The sequence below is a fragment of the Rhipicephalus sanguineus genome, chromosome 10 (assembly GCF_013339695.2).
Source record: "Rhipicephalus sanguineus isolate Rsan-2018 chromosome 10, BIME_Rsan_1.4, whole genome shotgun sequence".
In the NCBI taxonomy this organism is placed as follows: Eukaryota; Metazoa; Arthropoda; class Arachnida; order Ixodida; family Ixodidae; genus Rhipicephalus; species Rhipicephalus sanguineus.
In genome coordinates, this window is record NC_051185.1 from 140,211,309 (window position 1) to 140,228,912 (window position 17,604).

At 46.6% G+C, this 17,604-nt stretch overlaps 1 protein-coding gene across 1 annotated transcript in view; it reads left to right on the forward strand.

Annotated features, from left to right (window-relative positions):
* Window positions 1-17,604, forward strand: part of LOC119372492 (DDB1- and CUL4-associated factor 1) — a gene marked incomplete in the record, with an annotated part of 95,328 nt that overhangs the window by 17,991 nt on the left and 59,733 nt on the right. Inside the window, 5 exon segments of the mRNA XM_049419762.1 lie at window positions 7,418-7,636; window positions 8,354-8,530; window positions 14,835-14,993; window positions 15,390-15,430; window positions 16,354-16,767. Of these exon segments, the coding sequence (XP_049275719.1) occupies window positions 7,418-7,636; window positions 8,354-8,530; window positions 14,835-14,993; window positions 15,390-15,430; window positions 16,354-16,767 (1,010 nt within the window).

Sequence of the window (17,604 nt, forward strand, 5' to 3'; positions counted from 1 at the left end):
GGCATTTTCAGCGTAAGGCGTGTTGAGGCATTTTCCTAGGTTTTGCTGCATCTCGTGCAAAAAATTGCGATTGGCATGGCCCAGTAAGATATCTTACCTGTTACGGAGTTCTGTTGACGGATAATGAATGAAAACTGAACGCAGTAGCTTTACATTAGCATGCTTTGGGCCACGGATAATGAATGAAAACTGAACGCAGTAGCTTTACATTAGCATGCTTTGGGCCTCCTGTCACTTCTCTGGTAAACTACAAGTCAAACCTAGCTACAACGAAATTGACGGTGCTCAGAAAAAAGTTTGTTGAAGCGAACATTTCGTTGTAGTGAAATCGAAAAAAAATACAGCTTGACCTGAGCTAGTAGAACAGAGAAACTTTAATTTCCAAAATTCAAAAAGTGTCTGCAGCTTCCTTTGTTTCCCCAGCAGCGCCCCGACGCGATTCTCATATATGCATAGCGACGCCACGTTGAAAAGCATGCAGAAACAACGGCTTCCGCAAACGAATCAAACAGAGGCACTGGTGCGCAACACAAACTGCACAGTTGCACTAATACGCTAACTCTAGCTATTCGCATACAACGGCGAGATGCAAGCATGCTATCGCGGAGCGATGACTTACGTCTTATTCTATGCTATTCTTAACCACCACTCGTGGCTGGCTGATCCCGTTGATGACGCGGACGAATTGTTCTCCGACCACCGGTCGCACTGGCCAAGCACGAAAAGCATTGCCATTGGAAAAGGCATCGTTCCGCGATTGTACCCCTGGGCTGCTCGCGTTGATAACACGGATGTACCGTCGCTCTGACCATTAACGAAGTGCGAAAAGCACGAAAAGTAGGGGTGTGCGAATATTCGAAATTTCGAATATTTTTCGAATAGTGTTTGCTATTCGATTCGAATCGCACTGGAATTTTACTATTCGAACTATTCGAACTTCCCAAAAACAAATACAGTCAACGTCCGATTGAAAGTGACCCCTTCAGATTTTCAATATGCTTCACTCTCGCATTGCGGCAAAGCTGCCTTTCAAGCTCCGTTACGGTCGAACTTTGCCAAAAGACAGTCAACGTCCGATTAGAAGTGGTCCCTAGATCTTCAATATGCTTCACCTCGTCACACCCCGGTATTGCAGCAAAGCTGCCTTTCAAGCTTCGTTACGGTCGAACTTTGCCAAGACACAGTCAACGTCCAATTGAAAGTGGTCCCTAGTTTTCAATATGCTTCACCTCATCACACTCCGGTATTGCGGCAAAGCTGCCTTTCAAGCTCCGTTACGGTCGAATTTTGCCAAGACACAGTCAACGTCGAATTGAAAGTGGTCCCTAGATTCTCAGTACGCTTCACCTCATCACATCCCGATAATGCGGCAAAGCTGCCTTTCAAGCCTGCGACGGTTGCAAATGTACTCAATCAAGAAAATGCTGGTTCCAACATGGAGATGAAAGATGCGGCAGAGGTGGAGGCTCAATTAATGCTGTTTTGGACCTGAAATTTGGGCAGGGAGTCCGAAAAATCGGACGCCGAAGCTTTTTAGCATCCAAAATTTCAGATGTTCTTATATATCGACGTCTACGAGGCAGATTTGGAACTTCGGACTTGAAGGGAGCACACCCTTGTCTGCCACATCAGTCGGCCTTCCACAGAAGTTGAAAGAGGAGGAGAGGCTGAGGAAATGGCATCTTTGCCCGTCACGTGTAAAGTGTTGTCGGCAGCACTTTGGTTGCACCAAATCATGTACATAAATACAATTCGGCCTCTACATTGCCTCATTCTTGATAAGACAACTATGAAACACCACCCCACCAGTGCTTCATCAACCTAGCGAAAAGAAACACTTTCATGTTGCTATCTGATAAGGATATGCTTAGGAATCCTCTCTAACATTTTTTTCTACAATTTCGCTTCGAAGTATTCGAAAAATATTTTAGAAATATTGTAGAAATATTCGAAAAATATTCGATTCGATTCGCACTCACACTTCAATATTCGAATTCGCTTCGCACCCAAAATTTTGCTATTCGCACAGCTCTAACGAAAAGCATTGGAAAGGTATCCGAAAAGAAATCGTTCCGCAATTGCACCCCAGTGTGGACAACTGAGCTTTGGCTTCGGATTGTTTGTGGCTAAGAAGCAACTCCAGCCAGTTGCAAAAGCAGGGCTGTCTGATCGCGGTCGCTATCAAGCAATGGCGGCCCCCATGCTCAGTCAACACTGGCAATTTCTGGTGGTGCCAACACGCGATTTAGACTTTGAATTCGTATTTTTATGTTGTAAAATGCACCAAAATGTTCGAGATTGAAGCCAGTGTGCCGCTTTGGAAAGGAAAAAAAAAGGGAGAGACATCGGCGCATGAAAAAAATTCCACGTATCCCCGAAGTGTGGCAGGACATGCCAAGCAAGAGAAATGATCGAAAAAGGCGTGCGTTTTAAACATACGGGCAATGACGTACATGTACGGCGTAAACCCTCAAAGGGTTAATGCCGTGCCGGACCTGCAGTTTCGACAAAACGTTTAAAAAAATCGGGTGCCGAAGAGTTTCAGCGTCCTAAATGTCCGACGTTTTTATACATTGATGTCTACAAGGCTTGTGACAGTGCCGTGAAAGTGTCTGAATTTTCAAGCATGTTCAAAAAATCGGCAGTTGATTGTATTTTCAAGATGCCTAATTCAAGTGGCCCCATTGTACAAATTCAGTTAATTCAAACTTTCTTGATTGTCCTTGCCTGGAAACATCTGCTGCCTTTGTTACTATTAAATAAACATTTGCGTTTTTATGCCACTAATATAATTGCGTACCAATGTAATTGCGCACGCACCAATATACAGTAAAAGCTCGGTAATTCGACTCTCGTTAATTCGGAAAATCGGTTAATTCGGACACGTCATCAGATCCTTGTAAATATGTGCATCACTCTATGAGATTGGGTGCTCGTTATTTCGGACAGATTTGACTGCAAATCGGATAATTCGTCAACTTTTGGGCCGCTGGCGAGGCTCGAAAACGAAAAAAGAACCATCCGGAACAAAAGTGAAGCTCAAACGCTGCATCGCCATGGACATCAATCATCGGCTTGACTTGACTTGAGACTGGTTGAACACCTTCACGTGTGATAGCATGTGGGTATGGCACGGTGTCATTTTTGTTGCTTTGTTCCCGTTGGTGTGCTGCATCGTTGAACGCCGTTTTATTGAGGAACGATTCAGTACGGCTCCTTTAGCTTGATCGTTGCTGGTGCTTTTGTGCTGACTTCTCGTGTGAACGCACTCTCCGCCGATGGCAACGCCGGCGAAGCGGCCCAAGTACGAGGCCAAGGACTTCACCACCAAAGTAGAAATTTTGCGTGCCACGAAAAATGGGCTCTCCCGACAAGAAGTAGCTCCTGTGAAATGACGTCGGCAAACAATACAACGTGAGTCTCCGGAGCGCTGTTAGCATTCTTCGCGTATGTGTGGCAGAGCACGCCTGTGCACGCTATTGCCAACTGTTTCAGGCACAGTGGCTTTGTTGTACCCGACTCCAGCGATGCCGCAGTGGCCGAAGTGTCACCGAACGACGGTGCCGACGACGGGCTGGATTTCGGAAGTGTTATGCCTGATGCAGTGACACTCGACGATTATATCGGCATTGATGGCGTTGCCACTGCCGGCTCTCTGACTGATGAGCAAATCGTCAAGGAAGTGATGTATGGCGACGAATCCGAGAACGAAGAGCCTGAAGGGGAGCAGCCACACTATGAGCCACACAGGCCCCCTCGTACTGTGAAGGAAGCCGCGGAGGCCCTCGTCGTCCTTAAAGAATTTTGTTTTGGCACTGCAAACAGCGTGCGAGCTGCTGAGCACCCTGAAGGGCTCAGAAAAATTGTGTCCGCGCGAATTTCTGCTCGAAAACAGACGCATCCGCGATTACCCATTGTAAAGTAAAGGTATGTTGAAAAAACTCTTGCATTTATTGTCTTTATTTCGACCATTCAATAATTCGGACATTCGGTTAATTCGGACATTTTTTCCGGTCCCTAGAAATCCGAATTAACGAGCTTTTACTGTAATTGCATACTGTCTGAGGAAGAGCAAAAAAAATTTTTTAGAGACTGTCTATGTTGCATGCTGAACACTCTTCAAAGTCACTTTCGCCGCAGTTCAATGGTGTCATGTGGGAAAGCATCCTAAGATTGCAAAGGGGGCCACCAGCCGTCGCAGTAGACGTTTCATCACTTATTAATTACACATGCGCGCAAGCGTTGTATAATACACTCAAACCTCATTATAAGTCACATCTGCCATGAAAATAACTTCGTTGTATCTGAAAATTCGTTATAAACTGTTATTCCTAGCACTGTATCTATTACAAGACTATTCATTTACTTCGTTATACAGTCGAACCCACTTATAACGATCCCAGATATAACGATCTATCGGTTATAATGACCATATTTCGGTGCACTTACGATTTTCCTATGCTACCCATTGAAATTGTGTCCACATATAGCGAACATTTTTTAAAGCCTCCTACTTTTACAACGAAAACTTCAGACACGGTCGCGGTAAAAATATGGCATATACAAACCGAAAAAGAGTTAACGCAGGCCTTCTAAAGCATGAGAGGCCGCGGTCCAGTTTACTTGTGACGAAGATGCCCGAGATCGGTGAGCACCGCACGCGCTGCTTTCGGACGCTATGAGCAAGGTTGCTTGCTTTCTAGTCGTTTCTTCAGTGGTAGAATGGCACTGGGGAATAAAAAAAAAAGAAAGAAAGAAACAAAGAAACAGGAGGCAGCATGAAGCCCTGCAGTCAGCTTTCGCACGGCAACCTATCTTGGCGCCGTTCTCTGCAGCTACGACCGCCTACGAAGAACCTATGCCTTAGAACGCAAGAAGCCATAAAATGCAATAAGCGAAGACCGTGATAACTTTTTGGCGCTTAAATGTTCACTGTGAGTGCGTCGACGTCACAATGTGCCGCAAAATGCCTTTCATCTTTTCGGTAACGGCAGAGACCGGCTGATCAATGATTACAACTTCTGCGCGATTGCGGAGATTCCTTTACGGATAAGCATCAGAAGAGAGCGAAGGTGATGTGGCGGCCGGCGATGAAGGTGCCATTATGATTTATCGCCGACAACCTTATCACAGTCACCTGCAGCTATTTGCTCGGCTGCACGTGTGGCGTAAACTGTTCGGGGTGACGGCGGTACAAGCAGTACAAGCGCGCGATGCCATTGCCATTCATTCATTCATTTTATTACCTCAAAGGTCCCGGTTGGGATATTACATGAGGGAGTGGGTATTAGAAAGGCTAACAATATAATCGTAGTTATGGTGGGATAGTTTCGATGAGCCGTTTGAATGCTTGGGTGTCGATGATGGTGGCGACTTCGGTGGGAAGGTCATTCCAGTCTTGGGTTGTGCGCAGGAAAAACGATTGATGAAAGGTCACAGTATGGGCTTGTGGTGGATATACTGCGTTACAGTGACTGTTGCGGGAAATGCGGTGGGCTCTTCTGATGTATGGGTTATCTAAAGGCAAAGAATGGAAGAATTTATGATAAAGGTTAAGACGTGCGATTTTGTGGCGCTTAGCCAGATCGGATAAGTTAATCTCTGCTTTTAGTGCCGAGATGCTTGATGTGTATGAATAGTTAGATAATATAAATCGTGCCGCACGGTTCTGGACAGACTCGAGGGCGTAAGTGGGGTTATTGTGGTGAGGATCAGATCAAAAATCGCATTAGCATATTCTAGCTTTGGCCGGACAAAGGTTTCGAAGGCAACTTTTTTAATAGAAGGAGGAGCGAGCGAAAGGTTACGGCGTATATACCCTAGAGTACGATTAGCAGAATGAGATTATGTGGTTAATATGACAGGTCCAAGTTAGGTCACGCGAGATGTACACACCAAGATATTTAAATGAATCGACTGTAGTAATCTGGTTGTTATTGATGCTGTAGTTATAAACAACGTGATGTTGACGACGGTGAATAGACATTAACACAGTTTTATTTACATTCAAGGACATGAGCCAAGTGTTACACCAGTTCTGTATGCGGGTGAGGTCACATTGTAGTATGGAATGATCAGAGGGGTTAGTAATTGCGCGGTAAACAACACAATCATCTGCGAATAGACGGATGTGAGAAGAAATATTACAAGGGAGGTCATTAATGTATATCAAGAAGAAGAGGGGACCAAGTACGGTACCTTGCAGTACGCCTGAAAGAACGGGTGTTAGAGATGAAGAGCGTGAGTTAGCATAAACAAATTGCTGACGGTTGGTTAAAAATCCTCGTATCCAGTTTAAAACACAGGGGTGGATGTTAAGACGGGATAATTTTAATAAAAGACGACCATGGGGGACCTTGTCGAATGCCTTTTCGAAGGCATTCGACAAGGTCGTTCGAAACATTGCCGTTCGAAAGTTCGCCGCTGCCGCGCCGTGCGACATGAAGTGCGCGTCGCTTCGTGTAAACGAAACTAGCTCGCTGTTGTTGAGCGACACAGGCACCGAGAAACGTCAATGCACTTACAGCGAGCGCATACTGCGTGTTTTATTAGGCAGCAACCCAAGCGCGCCGCGCCTGTCGTGCAGGGCCGTCAGAGCATCGCAGAGACAGAGTCCGCGTTGCTTGCAAAATGCTTGTCTTCGCCACGTTGAACGAACAGGCCGCTCGCCGCACCCGTGCACGGTCCGAAGTGAAGAGGGGACAAAGAGCGCACAAATGCACGTACAAATGCAAGCGGCCGGGCAGTGATGGCGTGAGCCGAGTAGGCGATCACGCTGCACGCAACTAGCCAGGGATGATCAGGTCCACGTAGCGGTACCGCGGTTCAGTGAAACAGTGTCGGTTCACTGCAAAGGCGGTTTAATTCACTCGTGCACGCAGCGGGCCTCGCTTCACAACGCGAAAAGGCCTAACTTCTCACCGGAGGAGTTGTTAGCACTTTTCAATAAAAATGCGCAGAAAAAAAAAAAGCGCTGGGTCGCTAAATGCATGTTTTTGAGGGCGAGTCCATTTACAACGAACTACTGATATAACGACCCGTTTTCGCGGCACTTTCGAGTTCGTTATAAACGGGTTCAACTGTAACTGATAATTCGTTACATCCATGTTCGTTATATCGAGGTGCGAGTGTAATGAATACGAAAATGGTCGCTGGTATCTAGAAACTTTACTGGCCATCATGCAGAGCTGTCTGTGATGTTGCTGCAGCACTGAGAAACAGACATCACAACACTTGTTGGTATGTTGCCCTGAGTCATATTTATAAGAACTTATGATTATTCAAACAAGGTCCCCCCAAATTTGAATTATCCAGAGTCTGCTGTACAACACAACTTGCACCAGTCAAAGTCATAATTGTCGTGCGTCTACACTCAAAATTCTGTTGTTGAATCGCGTGCTCCTCAATCTGCTCACAGGTGACTCCCGAAGAGGTCACGTGCCGACCGCCGGAGCGACCTTTCTCGCACCTCAACGGCGCGGCCACTGATGGGCCCCTGTCCACGCCTCAGCAGGTGTCATCGTCGTTGCAGCAACAGGGGTCTGCCCACAAGAGCCCCTCGGAGACGCCTCTCATCAGCGAGTGCTCGAACAGCAGCTGGGCCGAACTGGAACCGCTCATGATCGGCTCGAACCAGGCAAGTGTCGGCTTGTCGTCTTGTCTCTTTTGTGTCCGGTCCTACTGTTCCGAAACGTCCGTTTTCTCTCTGTGCTGTCGCCAGCCTTGGGCGGTGACCAGTTAGTGTCAACTAGGAATGGGCGGATAATAAATTTGAGGTTTGAAGCAAGTAGTGGTTTGGTTGAATAGTTCCAATAGTATACATCCCACATTATGAAGAAAAATGAACATTTCTGTCATGACCCGAAGTTCGATAATATTTTTAGTAATTAAGAATTAGAGCAAGGCTTGTGTAAATGTTACTTTTCTCGTTCGAAGTGAAGTGGAAGCAACTTTAAATAGTTGCGGGATTTAAATAGCAGTGAAGTGCAGTTTATAAGCAGTAAAATAACACGTTTTAAAATTTGCGATGCTTAGCTCTAACACGCTTTTAAAATTGAAAAAGAAAACAAATAATCATTGGGGTGTAGGGGATATGTACATTTAACCTCGAACTGTGGCTTTGTGGCAGCGCAGATTTCTCTTGGATACGGGGTTTCGCTGCATAGTAGCCCCACACTGCAGTGAAACCACCCTTTCAGGGGGGAGGGAGTTACATGTGGTAAAGAAAATGTCTATTCGTTTGTGTCAAAACTAATTCGTATACTGTAATGCTCATTTTACTGTTAAGGTGCTGGACTATTCAGCCATGTATGGTAGGATCCCATGCATAATAGCCACGTCGTGTCTCGTGCAGGTGTTTCCCCTGACGGTGGAGATGCAGCAGCGGCTCATCCTGCAGTACCTGACCCCACTGGGAGAATACCAGGAGCTGTTGGGTGCCGTGCTGGAGGCCAAGACTCTCCACTTGCTGCTGCACTATGCAAACCTCAAGGAGAACAGAGACGTCCGGCTGGCCTTCGAGGCGCTCAAGGTGGGCTTTAGTACTGTGGTCGTCTTTCCTGTAGCAAGATTACAGTAAAAGCTCGTTAATTCGGATTTCTAGGGACCGGAAAAAATGTCCGAGTTAACCGAATGTCCGAATTATCAAACGGTCGAAATAAACACAATAAATGCAAGAGTTCTTTTCAACATACCTTTACTTTACAAAGTAATTGCAGATGCTTGTCTGTTTTCAAGCAGAAATTTGCGCGGACACAATTTTTCTGAGCTCTTCAAGGGGCTCAGCAGCTCGCATGCTGTCTGCATTGCCAAAACAAAATTCTTCAAGGACAACGAGGGCCTCCGCAGCTACAACGATGCAGCACACCAATGGGAACAAATCGACAAAATGGCTCCACCAAACCCACACGCGAAGAAAAGGCATTCAACCAGTCTCAAGTCAAGCCAAGTCGATAATTGATGTCCATGGCGATGCTGCGTTTGAGCTTCACTTTTGTTCCGAATTGTTCTTTTTTCGTTTTCGAACCTCACCAGCGGCCCGAAAGTCGCCGAATTATCCGATTTGCGGTCAGATCTATCCGAAATAACGAGCGCCAAGTCTCATAGAGTGATGCATATATTTACAGGGACCAGATGACGTATCCGAATTAACGATAGTCGAATTAACAAGCTTTTACTACCAGTTTTCCAGCAACAGTACACACACCGCAATGTCTGGACATTGCTTCTGTGTAGGCTTGTGCAAATATTCGAGCAGTTCGAATATTCGAACGAATATTACAGCATTCGAATTTGCTTCGAAATGAGTTTTATTCTAAAATTCGAAGTATTGGAAAGAAAATAAACATATACAGTCGCTGCCCGTTTATTCGGACGCCGAAAATTCGGACATGCTCGTTTATTCGGACACCTTCGTGGCACCGCCACTCGTCCCATTGAAGTAATGTAAACTCACGACCGAAAATTCGGACGCCCCACAGTCCGCGGTTCGATTTTTCGGACTCCGGCTGGCTGATCGAGTGCGACGTTGACCGCCATGACAAGCTGTCAGCAATGTTTACAAAATTTTGATAGGTTGCCAGCACTGAAATGTTGCACTGGCTATAACTGGAGATCGTGCCAGTGTCAAAAATCCACGCAGAAATTACCGATCTCGAAGGCTATGTTCGCTACATGTAACGGTTGCCTTTTGGCTTTAGCCAGTCAAGTATCCATTGAACGGCTACCACGGCCGAACAGCAGGCCAAGCCAAGCCAAGATTGGAATCGGCTCGGTGCGGCGTTTGAGGAGAATGACAGCGCATACGAGTACGACGCGGATCCTAATTCGGACAAAGAGAGTACGACAACAGAAGCGCTGCAACATCAACTAGCCCAACGTCGTTTCCTTTTGGCGTGTGAGGGTTTGCGTTGTCAGATGTTTCTGTGGCTAGGCCTGATCTGCATCCCGAGCTGGGTCCCGCTCCCTTGTTTGTTGCTTGGCGTGCGAGGCCTGATCTGCTGAAATTGCTCCGACGCTGCCCGTTCCATGTGCGCCGTCGGAACTAAAGAAACGCGGCAACTACAAGGCCGTGACGATGGCGAAAAAAGCGGCGATTATTCACCAGGTGAAAGTTGCTTGGGAGTTTTCGCCGAGTTGGGCGATGAGATATCCGTCAGCTACTCAAACCAGCGCATGTGGACAGTGACTGCCGTGATGACGCACCTCCCACACCAGTCATCAAATGCGGATTTAGCATAGGCCGTTGTAGTGCTACTGCCGACCATCATGGGTGGCCAAACATTGGCTGAAATACAGGCCGACTTGGTCGCGCGTAAGCGTACATGTGTACAGACGCGCACTGACAAGTTTTTTCCGGCCACTGGGCCAATAAAAGTGCTTTTTTCTGGTGAATCCTTTTTTTCGGACTCCCGATTATTCTGTCTTTTCGGCGGTTCCCGCCGAGTCCGAATAAACGGTCGGCGACTGTATAAACCGCATGTAACCCCCTGTAAAGGTGATTTCACTGCAGTAAAGGGGTGCTATACCATGAATGCATCTATCCAAGAGAAAGCCGCACTGCCGCGAAGCCCCACATCAAGGTTAAAATAACAAATTACCCTCACATTGATTCGTCATATTTGAAGTTTAAAAGCTCGCTATACCGGCTTATATGCTCTAAGCAAATTTTAAAATGTAACATATTTTACAGGTTATCACTTGCATTCTACTGAAAGTCAAATCCGGCTACTATTCAAAGTTTATTAAAACTTGTTGTTGGGCTAGTTGGTAACTCGTCATATTGTAAGAAAGAAACTTAGCACAATTTATAATTTCCACAAAGCACTCACAGAATCACACGCACACACTCAAGACACACACACCCCACACAGCGCTTGTGATTCTGCGTGTGTGATTCTGTGAGTGCTTTGTGGAAATTATAAATTGCGCTAAGTTTCTTTTTTCCAATATTCAAAGTTGCTTCCATTTCTCTTTGAACCAAAAATAATGACATTTGCACATGTCTTGTCTCAATTTTTAAAAAAATGTTGTGCAGGTTAGCTGGGTCATGACAAATATGCTCATTTTTCTTTATAATATGCGATATATACTGTTCGTATTCGATTCGAAATTATTCGACCAAAGTTGCTATTCGCTTCGAACCTAAAATTTACTGTTCGCACAAGCCTACCACTGACCTTTTAAAGCACTGGGACCGTACGCTGTCATGACGGTCACAGCTGTCGCAAGGTCAGACACTGAAGGCACTGGTTTTGGGTGAGGTGCCAATGGAACATACGCCATGGGACCTCAATCACTGGTGCAACAGAGCCATTTCAGTAATGGTCACAACATTTTTAAGTCCTGGGGCAGGAGCAGGCATGTGTTCTGCCATACCAGTTCTTTATCTTCCTAACAATGCAGCTGATAAATAAGAAATGATTGGGCCACAGCATTCACTGTCACGCAGTCTCGTGTCCATCCTAATGAAATTTGCATCCATGGTTCTGTAACTTTTTCTGAAGAAGACTTGCCGTTGGTAGCTTAGCAATTATAGGCATGAAGGTGCGAGTTTAGTTCCTGGCCAAGGTGGCCACACTTCGATGGTGGCGATATGCCAATAACCAAAACAGTGATTCGGGAACAGTGTCCACAAAGTGGACACTGTTCCTGAATGTGAAGTCGAAACTTAGCGACATAACAACGTTGTCAAGCAACCCTGTGTCACGTCATGTGATGCTATAGACCCTTTTCGAAAAAGGGCGCCCCTAGCGCCGCGCACGCAAACTACAGTCTGCCGCCATTGTGAGGGCACCGCAGCAGACGACGCAGGCTTCGGCAACGTGCCAGTGCGTGACATCTCAGCACCGCCGAATCGTGAACTGTCATCAACGTTTTTCGCAGAGACGGCGTGCTGCAATGGTGAACGCGTGCTGCGTTAACATGTGCCACCAGCGAGGATATCGCGACGAGAACAGCGATAACGTACGCGATAGAACTGAACAACAAACGCACGTGCTCTCTCTCCGTACGTCATGTCAAACGGACGTGCGGAAGGGTGCCGTTTTGTAAACGCGCTACAGAAACGACCGTGCTTATTTCACATCGCCATGTGTAGCCTTGCTTTTACGAATGAATAGTCTTCTCCCGAGTGTCTGCATGCGGTGCATTGCGATAGATTGTTTGTGCAGAAATACTGCGAGGGTTCGTAAGGCCAGGCAGAAAAATAAAAATGAAGTTGCGTACAGTTCATTTAGTAGTGACAGTACTCCCATATCGTAAGCCACGTGTCAACATTTTTTAATACAAACAAACAGGGGCGTAGGCAGAAATCTTTTTTTCTGGGGGGGGGGGGGGGGGGGGGGGGGGGAGGTACCACCTTGATCTGAAGTGGGGGCCGGGCAGGCAGATGTGGTCGAGTGTCATTTTGTGCTCTGTGTGCCATGGCAAAAAGAATTTGGGGGGGGGGGGGCACGGGCCCAATGTGCCCCCCCCCCCCTGGCTACGCCACTGCATACAAATATACCCAACGCGTGGCGTCCGGAAAATAGTTGCGTGGTGTGGCTTGCGGCAGACGACTTTCACCGGTTGCGGTCGCATAATTCCGCGACAGTGACGTCCTTCCTTTCCTTCGGTGAGAAGTTTGCAGTTTGTAGCTTCGGCGAGCCTTTTTTTCCCCGGTGCGGGCGCGCACGCAAGTTGGCTGTGGTCACGGTCCCGCAGCTGCGGCAGTCGAGCCAAACTGCTCGTCCAACCCGTTGAAGGGTACAAAATGTTGCTCATTGTGCATCGGAAGCACCTCAGAAAGACCAACGGCGAGTACTAAGAGCTCGTTCAAGCACGCAAACGGTGAGTTTTCAGCGGATGACACGGAGAACTAGCCACCAACACAAACATCACAGCACTCACGCATCTGACGGCTCGCTTTCTGTGCCCTCACGATGGCGCTGGCTATCCCACGCTCCTTTGCAAAGCGAAACTGACGAAAAATCCACCGTCAGGTGGCGTATTTATGAAAAGGGTCTATAGACGTGCACAGAGGCAGGCCCTGCAAAATAGTACGGTTCGTACACGTCGTTTTGTTTACAGTCAGAGATGCGATTTCAGTATTTTATTTACGCAAGGCACGATGCATGAATTTTTGCAATGACCGTGCGATGTGGTGAGGATAACGCCGCCGAAGCAAAGCGAGTCACTGATGCTGCAATGAAAGGTAGCCCTAATCAAAGAAGCAGATTTGAGGCTCGAAGTTTGCGGACGTCAAAACGGCGCTGATTGTCTGGTTGCATCGTGCGAGAGGAGCCCCTTCCAGTCACAACATTGACAGAGAAGGCCGATTCTCTGGACTTAGCGGTGGGCTACACCGAATTCACCTGCAACATCGGCTGGTTTGACCATTTTCTTAAGCGAAACAACGTGGCGTCACGCACGGTGATCGCGGCAGTGTCGACGCAGCTACTCAAAGGGTGACGACATCAGCCGAAACAAGAAACAGGCTTCGCTTGGTGCGAAATAAAGTTGAGTGCAACGGCGCGGACAATCGCCACATGCGATCTGTTAAGCAACTCAAGAAGGCTTTGCTAGGTGCAAGCTTTACTGACGGGCAGACCAGCCTTAGTCGGTCTTTCTGCACTAAATAAAAAGGCATTGTCGAAAAACACAGCTGGTTGATAGCTTTGGTATGTCGTTATTTTTCTTTAAAACCTTTACAAAGAGCGAGTTAGGTGCTCCTGTTAAGAAACTGGTCATTAGTGATAACATTTTTAGATAGAACTGGACTTTTTAATGGAATTTGCACAATTTTGCTTATCTCGAAAATCTGCTTATCTCAAAATTTTTTCTGGGTTTTACTACTTCGAGTTAACGAGATATTACTTTACTTTTCGAATTTGATTCGAAATTATTCGACAAAATCACTATTAGCTTCGAACCTAAAATTTACTATTCGCACGAGCCTACTATCGTGACATTGAAGGGAAGCCTAAATGCAGACTCTTGTCAAATCGAACATAAAGTGATCAGGTCACGCCTTCACGCCTTCGATGCCTCATCAAACGAGAAAAGTGGCCATCAGTGGCGGCGTCAACACGAAGTGATGCTAAAGATCATCATCATGTGGTGACGTTGCAGGTTGCCAAAATTTGTGACGACCCCGAAGGTCGCGGGATCGAATCCCGGCCACAGCGGCTGCGTTTTCGATGGAGGCAAAAATTTTTGAGGCCCATGTACTTAGATTTAGGTGCACGTTAAAGAACCCCAGGTGGTCAATTTCCAGAGCCCTCCACTACGGCGTCTCTCATAATCATGTCGTGGTTTTTGGACGTTAAACCCCAGATTTGATATCACATGAAGCGACATCACATGATGATGTCATCACATGACGTTGTTGCTTGGTCAAAGGTGGGCTGATCTCGGAGGCTCTGCATAACCACTTGAGGTGCAAAAATCTAGCAGCGCCTCTGATCCTGGAGGCAGTGCAGAACCTCATTAAGTGTAGAAAGGTATAGGGGGTTGAATAGATTTCATTGCAAAGAGAAAGAAGGTGGTTTTTGCCTTCAAGTTGTCTTAGTCGAATGCAAAGAAATAGTGTAACTTTTGTTCTGTTCAACAGAAGTTCTGTGAGAGATGAACATGGGTTCCGAATTGAAGTACGAAACCAATCGTATGAGAGGCAGCTGTTCGATTTTAGCAGCAATTTCGTTTTTAAGAGATTTCCATTTGCCGTCTGCTCTGCCATAGCAGCCTCATAACCATATTTAGACTTAAGCACGTAAAGCCCCACATTTAAGTTTAATCTTGAGGCTTTTTCCGTATTCTCAGTTTCTGTGTCCTCCTCTTGCACCTTCGACATGCAGTACTTGGCAGCTTTGTTGTGCCACAAGAAGTTTGCCCTGGAGTTCATCGCCGTGGGTGGCCTGCAGCGTCTGCTGGAGGTGCACCGGCCGTCAGTGGCCGCAACGGGTGTTTCCATCTGCCTCTACTATCTGGCCTACTCTGAGGATGCCATGGAAAGGGTAAGCACAGGAGGCGTTTTCATTTCACCACAGATGAGTGAGCCCTGCCATCTCAGGGCAACGTCTTGTGCAGCCAACAATGGAGAGTGCACTGCCAGAATTGCACATTGTGTCTGGGAATTCAAAGTCTATTAACTACACTCAAACCTCGAGTATCACAAACATGGATATAACGAATTATCGGTTATAATGAAGTAAGTGAACGAATAGTCTTGTCATATATGCAGTGTTACCAATGTACATTTATAACAAATTTTTGGATATAACGAGCTTATTTCTGTGTCAAATTCAACTTTGTTATAATGAGGTTTGAGTGTATTAGCCAAGTGACTTCTCTGCTCATTGCCGAGTGCTGTCTCTTAACTCTTTTCGTTTCTTTTTTTTTTTTTCTCGCAGGTTTGCATGCTACCCCAGTCCGTCCTGGCCGACTTAGTTGCGTAAGTGCCACCATCTATTTTTGTCTCTTTTTTCTCTCTTTGAGTGTATCTAAGCACAAAGCTCATGGGAAAGAAAAAGAAGCATTTCAGTTACCTTAAACGAAACTTTGTTTATTACGCCAGATGTACAATACTAAAACAGACCTTCAAAATTTTTGCGAGCTACATATTTCTTTTCTATCTCTCAATTTGCATTTTCACTGTTGTATTGTTTTTTTGTGTGGTTTGTGTGCTTGCATGCTGGAACTTCTGGTTACTATACTCTGACATGTTCTATTTGTTCTGGGTATGTCAAAATATTGATTATCGATTTCACTTAGTGCTGACTTCTTTTGTTCATCCTGCTTGCTGTCACTTACTTTATATTTATTGTGCTACTTACATCTGCTGCTACTTTGTACTGTTGAATTGTTCCCTACCATAATGTCATACAGCATAGACCGCTTATAACGTAAGTCGCCGGAGTCGCGAATATCCGCACTATAACCAAGACAACATTTTTGAAAGGTTGCACGTGTGCAGACATGACCAACAGGCAGGCGCGTGATTCCGACTATCGAGGCATGCAACTGGGACGTAAGTTTGCATCCGCTTACATTTAAAAATTTTTAACGGTTAGCGTCCGCGGACCTGCAGTGCCGACATAACGAATGCGGAAAAAATGCACCGTAACGGAAAGAACGCGGAAAAATGCACCGTAACGGGAAGTCGCCATAACGGCGACTTTCCATTAATTACTACAACTTGATTGATTACTACAACTCGCAGAGAACATATTAGCCGCTTTTCTTTCTTGGAAGTATGATATCGAGTGCCTTGGAATTGTATTGTGTAAATTTGACACATTTGCAGACCGTCCATCGTAATTTGCACCTGAAGGGGAATAAGAAGCAATTCTGATTGGCATTTCCCTGGATGTACAGGTATGCACTGTGGCTGCTGGAACGGTCTCATGACTCTAGCCGTTGCCACGCAACCATGTTCTTTGGCCTGGCGTTCCCCTTCCGTTCGCTGCTGGAGCTCTTTGACCAGCAGGACGGGCTCCGCAAGCTCCTCAACGTTATGAGCACACTGGACGTCTTCGTACGCGGTAGCAACAGTGACTCGGCGACCCCATCGGATGACCAAGTGTTTGCCAGCCGTCAGACAGCGCGGCACGTCTGTGTGGCCCTCAAGCGTTACTTTGAAGCGCACCTGGCGCACAAGGCGGACCACCTGCGGAGGTCCCACACCCGCAACGCCACTGCCACTAGCAGCAGCACCAGCATTACCAGTGCAACCTCGTCATCCCCTCCGCCATCTCAATCTGCCTCGGCGACGACTCCATCTGCTTCGAGGTTGGTGTTGATGTTCATGTGTGTGTTGCTTAGCAGCGGGAACAGTGCATATGCATGCACGTTTTCACTGAACCCTTTGAAACGCTGTGTACACAATTGTGTAGAGCACTTGTTTTTGCTATTTGTATCCACTAGGGGCTAAGAAAGAGCAAGACACATTGAGGTTTGGATGAATTCAACCTACATCATAATAAATTTGTGTTCACTTTACTTCATTTTACAGTGTACTGTTGTGTACGATCACTTTGCTGAAGGCACTACCATGTTCAAGTCTTAAATGTAAACATTTCGACAGAAGTCTGTCTGGCTGGGTGGAAGAATTAAGAAGTTGAAATACCTCCAGCCACAAATTCTTGGAGGAAACCCGACGTTTCGAGACCGGCTTGGTCTCTTCTTCAGGGGTGACTGTGCTGATCAGGGAGGCTTTGTCGCAGCTTGTTTTTGGCTCCGCCTTTCTCTTTCCCCCACGTTCCGGAGGCCGTGCACGTAGATCGGAGGCATTGTTCCGAGGGACCAGTTCACATTCGCAGGTGTGTTCTGGATGTGCCACGACTCGAGTAAGAGCCTGCGAATGTGAACCGGTCCCTCGGAACAATGCCTCCAATCTACGTGCACGGCCTCCGGAACGTGGGGGAAAGAGAAAGGCGGAGCCAAAAACAAGCTGCGACAAAGCCTCCCTGATCAGCACAGTCACCCCTGAAGAAGAGACCAAGCCGGTCTCGAAACGTCGGGTTTCCTCCAAGAATTTGTGGCTGGAGGTATTTCAACTTCTTAATTCATGTTCGAGTCGTATGACATCATGGATCCCACGAGCCACGTCAAAAGTATTACTTTTTC